The sequence below is a fragment of the Octopus bimaculoides genome, chromosome 13 (genome assembly GCF_001194135.2).
Source record: "Octopus bimaculoides isolate UCB-OBI-ISO-001 chromosome 13, ASM119413v2, whole genome shotgun sequence".
Taxonomy (NCBI): domain Eukaryota; kingdom Metazoa; phylum Mollusca; class Cephalopoda; order Octopoda; family Octopodidae; genus Octopus; species Octopus bimaculoides.
In genome coordinates this window covers 25,558,074-25,565,981 of record NC_068993.1, presented here as the reverse complement: position 1 = coordinate 25,565,981, position 7,908 = coordinate 25,558,074, and the positions used below count along the sequence as shown (strand labels likewise).

At 33.3% G+C, this 7,908-nt stretch overlaps 1 protein-coding gene across 1 annotated transcript in view; it reads left to right on the top strand.

The window, feature by feature from the left end:
• The window catches only part of LOC106871923 (fibrillin-1), a 694,404-nt gene that overhangs the window by 586,909 nt on the left and 99,587 nt on the right, over positions 1 to 7,908 (top strand). Inside the window, exons 34-35 of the mRNA XM_052972376.1 lie at positions 4,582 to 4,704; positions 5,746 to 5,865. Of these exons, the coding sequence (XP_052828336.1) occupies positions 4,582 to 4,704; positions 5,746 to 5,865 (243 nt within the window). The remainder of the gene's footprint in view (positions 1 to 4,581; positions 4,705 to 5,745; positions 5,866 to 7,908) is intronic.

Genomic DNA, 7,908 nt, shown 5'->3' with positions numbered 1-7,908 from the left:
GTGTATGTGCTTTTTCTTGGAGTGTGTGTGGGTTTGTGCTCAAGTGTGGGGATATTGTTTGTGTGTGTGTATATGTATGTGTGTATGTGTGTGTGGGAGGGTTGCGTTATATTGTGTGTGTGTTTTGTACCTCTTTATGCGTTTCTGTGTGTGTTTGTTGTGGGTGTGTACCTGGGATGTGTGTTAGAGTATGCTGAGTTGTGATCTGTATTTTTGAATAAGATTATTTTCCCTATTTCTTCGTGTTTGGTCAGTGTTGTCTGAGCATTGGTATAGTGGGAAAACTAGGAATTTGGGGGACTTGTTTTGTGCAGAGATCTAAGTGACCACTAAGTGGTATCTGTCTTGTGGTGGGGTCCCTCAATTGTTGGTGGTGGACTGTCATCTTTTCTCTGAAGGTAAGACTCGTTTGCCCTGTGTAATCTTTGTGGTACCCTTCACACCTTATGGCATAAAGTAAATACTTTGATGCGCAGGTCAAGTTATTTTTTACGACAAAAGTGTGTCCCAACTGGAATTTGTATATTGTTCCTTCAATGAGGTGGATGCAAGCCTGCAGTTACAATGACCACATTTTTTGACACTGGGTGGGCTTGTGTTGGGTAATTTTGCATTGGAGAGTAGGTTTTTTTAGGAATTTGGGTTGTCTCTTGCTTTATATTATTTTATGGGTTTTGAATGCTATTTTTAGATGTGGGTCTTGACTCAGTAGTAAGATGTTCCTGTATATAATTGTGTAAGCTTCTGCATTTCTTGGATTGTGTGTTGATAGATATGGGAGACTATTTAATGTACCTTGTGTGTGTTTCACTTTTCATAAGTCTTGGCCTGTTCTATACCATTGTCAACTAATGATGCTGGGTAATGTCTTTCGAGAAGAATTGCCTTTAGTTCTTGGAGTCTTTTATTTCACATTCTATAATTTGAGACAATTGTACAGATTCTTCCTGCTAGGCTGAAGGGGATGTTTGTCTTCATGTGCTTTGGGTGATTGGAGGTGAACATGAGGTATTGTTTGGAATCAGTTGGTTTGTAGTAGATATCAGTTTCAATGTTGGTGCCTCTTTTTATAATGAGAATGTCAAGAAAAAGGAAGTTGGTCTTGACTATATTCCATTGTAAATTGGATATGGTTGTTGACACTGTTGATTAAATTTTTGAAATCATTGACTTGATCGAGTGTGTTGGACCATAGGATGAGGCAGTCATCCAATTCGCATTCTCAATTCTCCCCCCCCCCACCCTGCAACCAGCCTCCCACACTATCCCTTAAAATAGCAAAATTTCTTAGCTACTCACAAGACAGAAAACATCAAACAGACAGGTCAGTTATTCCACTCCAATTTTTTGTAAATTCTTAAATATGTCTCCTGTATATATATACTACCACACAAACATGATTTTTATTGAACTCAAAATACTTATTGCATTCCCTTTCTTGAACACTTTCATGTAAACTGTTTTTAACATTTTCATATCATTATCAAAGACTGTATAACTGTATTTTAATACTTTTGTGATAACTTTTGATAATCTTTTTCTAAAAAAGTGAAACTGGTCAAGCGAATAAACATCTCTAAAAGACCTTTACATTTTGAAACGTTCTTTCATATATATATATATATATATATATATATATATATATGTAATGTATGTATGTATGTATATATGTATGTATGTATGTATGTATGTATAAGGAGACAGAGAGATACTGTGATTCAAGAAAATATACTCAATCTCTTGCATAAATATTCACAGTGAAAAATTCCACCTCAAACTTCATAAGTGTTTATAGTGATACGTACCCAAACACTTGCAGTCTTTAAAATAGATGCATTTTTGTTGATTACCATGCCTGACAATTCCAACCTAATTATGATGTTACTTATCTTGCTATGAATTTTCAACAATTTTAGCACCAATACATACACTGTCTTCCTAAATAACATTATCAATGTCATTTCCAACATGTTCAAATGCTTTTTGTAACCCAGTGCTAGTTATTTTCATTCCATATGCAAGACACTGTTCATCTTAAAATACCCATTAGTATATTTATCATAGTAATCTCTCTTGCTTCTGAACACCTTTCTGTCTCATGATATACCCTCTATAAACCCAAATTAACATAATATTTCATGCTAGAAAGAGAATGCAATGTAGATTCATTATTTAAAGTTGGGTAAAAATATAAAAAAGTTCTTTCATTTATGCCAACTGCATCTTCTGCATATTCTGAGATATCTGATTTTCACACAACTACAAAAGGACCTTCTTTATTTAAGGCAGTGAATTGACAGTATCATTAGCACACCACTGAGACCAACTTTGCCCTTCATCCTTCCAGGGTTGATAAAATAAGTACCAGTTTAATAATGTGGTTGATGTAATTGATTTACAACTACTTCCCAAATTACTGGCCTTGTGCCAAAATTTGAAACCATTGTTTAGTTTCCTCACCTTTACTTTGACTAATGCTCACTTAAAAAATCCCTTAGTCTTCAAATTGTCCTGTAGAGCTTCACTTTTATGATTTAATGTTGAACTATCAACATTATGTCCCTCCTAATCCTACTGTGATATTTTTAGGTTCATCAACAATGTATCAAACTTTCCCCAAAATTTTAATGGATGATCCTTCAAATTGCTTTAGTTTCAGATCACATTTTCTGCAAGTGTCAACTTGTGTTTTAGCATTAAAACTATTGAATTTTAATTTATCCTTGAAGTATTTTTATGTCAATTTCTTTAAAAAAAACCTTGCAGAATCTTCATTTTCAATTTCTTCACCAATTTTTTTTGTGTAGGAGGAGGCGGGGAATATTTTTTCCTCCTCTTTTAAAACAAATTTTACCAAGTGCAGTACATTTTTATGGAGTATATTGAATATATCTATGAAAGTTATATATTATATTTAGAATCAGATTTATATCTATTTCTATTAACATGTGACACAATGTGCATGTATGTATGCTTGTGTGCATGTGTGCATGCATGCATTTCAATCATCTGAAATTTAGAAATCATTTCAAGCTACTGATTGAATTTAATGCTTACATTAAAATTTGGATCACCTGACTGAATATATTCTAAGGAGTTCGAATAATGTTCACATGATTGCATTCTCTTTATGAATTTCATATGAATCATACCATCTTCTTCGCAGAGTCTTTTAGTTCAAATTTTATCAAATTTACAAACATGAACTGACTCATCACATAATCTTTGAGAAAACACTTTGTAGATTCAGTCAGATTTTGATGTTGTGATAAGAATCTGAACCTTTCATCAATTTATCAATTTCTTTTAAGGACAAACTGATGATAGTATCACAGATTTTATATTTCTAGATTTCATTGTTTCAAGTTTCACAGCTTTCACTATTCTTAAACTTTTCATGCCACTATCATCATACTTGCTTTAAATATAAACAAATCTGTCATTTGTGTTTTTTTCTTATTTTCTGTTATTATTATTATTATTATTATTATTATTATTATTATTATTATTATTATTATTATTATCATCATTATTATTATTATTATTATTATTATTATTATTATTATTATTATTATTATTATTATTATTATTATTATTATTATTAGTAGTAGTAGTAGTAGTGTTCGGCAGTAAAGGTGGTGAGCTGACAGAATTGTTAACATGCTGGACAAAATGATCAGTGATATGTCATCTGCTTTTATGTTCTGAGTTCAAATACCACCAAAGTCTGCCTTTAATTTTTTTGTGGTTGATAAATAAGTACCAGTTGAGTCTTGCAGACAATGTAATCAACTAGACCTCCTCTCCTAAAGTTTCAGGTCTTGTGCCTATAGCAGAAAGAATTATTAGAATTCAGAAGAAATTTTGCTCATAGAGCTAAGCTTCTGTTATATTTGGGTTAGCAATTGAAAGTTTGTTGTTATTGTCATCTATATTACTAAGCTCATTCATTGTCTAGTGTTTATCCAAATCCAGTTACAGTCACATGTAGTCCATCCTTTTGTTCATACTTTTATCCAATTGAATACTCAAAATATTTTGGTTACCTGGTAGTGATAGCCACTTTAAATAGTCACCTGATATCTGCAAACATGCAAAATGCTTGTAATAAAATTAGTATGGCAATGATATCACAGTATTTTATTACAGAAAAGCATACCTTAAATTTCAAATTATCCCAAAACGTTGTGTAATGCATGAAGAATACACACGCATCCACATATATATATGTGTTTGTGAGTATATTAATACTTGTGTGTTCTTTATTTAGTTAATGTTCTCTATTTGTAGGCATATAAAAATAGACACACACAGATGCACACACACACATATACACATACATGCACATGCACACACATGTTCACACACACACACACTCACATATGCACACAAAATCATTTTTATATATATATATACATATATATATATGTATGTATGCATGTATGTATGCATATATGCATGTATGCATGTATGCATGTATGTATGTGCATATGTATGTATGTGCATATGTATATATATATATATATATATATATATATATATATATATATAATATGTATGAAGTACATGTATAATTTCCAGATATTGACCAATGCCAGGAAAATAATGGAAACTGTGAACAAAACTGTCACAACACGAATGGAAGTTATGTCTGTAGCTGTAATGCTGGCTTTACACTGCACCCTGATAACCATTCTTGTTCAGGTGAGTGAACACCTACATTCTTTCAAATTATTGTATTGAATTTAGTTTGGTAAAAAGGTATTTGTTATAGAAGAATAACTAACATTATTGTATGAATTCAGACTCCATTGATTTTATTTTCATTTATATTTTCTATAATTTTTTTCTTTAAATTTGCACTTGTTGCAAATTTGGCTATTTGCAAATGAAATAATGAAGCAATTGTTTTTTATTCTCTATTGCTGGTTGTTTTATTCTATTGCTCTTAACAAATGGAGTTCTGGGAGTTGTATAAATTTCAGATAAGGAAGTCTGAGAGTGGGAATGTTTTAATGTAGTTCCATTTAATTACTTTAGCATTTATAAGCAACTGCCAGAATGTTAGGGCACATTGTTACTACAAATCTCTTCTAGTGAAAGCACATCCCTAATGTAGCTAGAACCACATCGACCAGTGACTGCCCCAGAAGATACTTCAGCCCTGAACAATTATTGATTCTCCACAAAGCTCAGGTTAGGCCTGTAATGGAGTATTGTTTGCACGTATAGTATGGTACTGCCACTACACATACAAATGCTGACTGCATCCAGAAAAGGAGTACCAAACTGACTGACTAAGTCATTTGCAGAACCAATACAAGCTCTGGCTCACAATTATGCTCTTATATCTTCTCTTTCTCTTCCTTTTCTGTAGCTGTTATATAATGGCCTCTACTCTTCAGAGCTGGCTAGACCATTGCCAGCTCCACTCAAATATTCCTGTCCCACTCACTTTTCCACTCATCTTGTGCCCTTGCATTAGGCTCTGCATTAATCAATGTGTCTAGTCATGCCTACTCATTACATCATCCCTCTGGAAATTCTTCATGTCTTTCCTGCTGGCATGACATTGGTTTAGGAGGGCCTGTAAGACCATGGGGTACACTGCCCCTTTCTTTACACCTAGTAAGTAAAGAAAAAATACCATTGATGATGATATATATAAGTTCTTATAAATCACCTGTTTGTCTCTTCAATGTAATATTAATGTGAGCTGTATAACTGTCTTGTATACTTTTCTAGATATCAATGAATGTCACCAAAACAACCAATGTGAACATTTGTGCTTTAACACTGTGGGCAGTTACCGTTGCATATGTAATTCAGGTTTCACTTTGGATATGGACAAACATTCTTGTGTTGGTAAGTAAATATTAAAACTTTAGTGTAGTTTTCTTACCTATTTTTTCTATCATTTTCTCTACTCATAGATTATGTTGTCACTTGTTGTGTGCAGCATTTTCTACAATATTTAGTAAAACAGTAAAAATCCAAGGGAACCAGTGATGATCTGTGTTAACAAATAATAATTGAAAACATTTAAACAGTGAATGTTACAGGCAGAACCTGGCATTTAGTGCAGTAGATTAAATGTAAATATCCAGCATAATAATTTTGATTCCAACTAAAAATCATTTCACTTTACTTAGGTTTCTAATGTTATTGAGAAATGCTTGAATATAGCAGTCTCGTGTAGTACCTTTACAGGTTTGTGACCTTGTGGATATTGTTGTTGTTTTTGTTGTTGTTTTTATCGAGTTGCTGGCCTTGTGCCAAAATTTGAAACCATTATTATTATTAGTTGTAGTAGTAAAAGCAACAGCAACAACAACAATAACAATAATAATAATAATAACAATAATAATAATAGAACCTGAGTATCTAGGAGTATGTGAAGGAGATGGGATTAAACATCACTAATGAGAGAAAGGATAAGAAAAGTGCTATTGGACAGTGAGAGTTATTCTGAAGTCTGAGTTGAGGCCCTAAACATGCTGGCCATGTCTGCAATCACATACAGCTTTGATGTTATAAACTGATCTATCTCTGAATGCAACAAAGTTGATGTCAAAATCTGAAAGCCGATGACAGTGCTTCATATGCATCACTCAAAAGCAGGGATAGACCAAATAAACCCTTGAAGAAAAGAAGGCAGTCTCAACTCTCATTGAAAATTGCAAATGTGGGTATTTCTGTCTATCTGTAACACGCAAACAGTTGGATGTTAAAGCTGGTTCTGAAACATAAAGACACCAAAAAGTTGCACTAAGTGACAAAAAATGGAAGAATATGCTTTTGAGAAATGCAGCTAGAAGAACCAGTACTCGAAGAAAATGTATCCCCAACAGACATGACAAAACAAATTTTAAAAATATAGCCAAACAAATCAGCCTTCAATACACTTAGAAGAAATTAGAACAAAAGCCACTGTATGGCAAATATTTGAGTAGAGCCAGTGACCCTGACGTAAACCAAACCCTTATCCCTCTGTGATTTACATACTCTCACTTAAATCAGAAACTGAGGGATAAATCATTGTTGCCCAGGATCAGAGCCTTCCAATTCGGAATTACCAGTGTAATGTTCTGAGGCTGGAAAGCAATCCCTTGTGCTGCATATATGGAGAACATTCAGAAACTGTTGACCACATAATCTCTAGATGCAGCTGACTACCACTTTTAAAGTACAAGTTGAGACATGACAGGGCAGCTCAGGACATACATTGGTCAATATGCTTACAAGCAACCTCCCTCTCAAAGAGAATTGGTGGGAACCCAAATCAATTCAAGTTGTGCAGAATGTTGAGGTTACCATCCTTTGGAATTTCAGTGCTCGAACTGATCAGGAAATACAGACTAACCAACCAGATATCACCATGAAAAATCATGTTAACAAGACTTATCTTTTGGTTAATGCTACAGCCCTAGCTGATAAAAACATATCTGAAAACTTTTGAGAAGTTGAGGAAATATAAGGATCTAGAGATTGAAATTAGAATAATATAGCATTACAAAGTAACAACATTAGCCATTGTTATTGAGACACTTGGAATGAAATCAAAAGGAGCAAACAAATATGCAAACCAAGTCTCTGGCAGCTCCAAAATAAGTGAATTGCAAAAGATCATACTTATTTACACTTCACATATTCTACATAAATTCCTACCCTTGTAAATGCAACCTTACAAATTCAGTGTGTTCTCCCCCACCCCCACCCCCGCATAGACATCAGCTTTTTTCAGTTGCATAACACTTCACTTGTTAACATTTTTAGATACAAAATCTTGTTGCCCTTTGACATCTCTGGTTGACACTTGGTTGCAACGTGTATAAATTAAAGCAAAGCCAAAGCATAATAATAATAATAATAATAATAAAAATTCAATGACGTGAATATCAGTATATA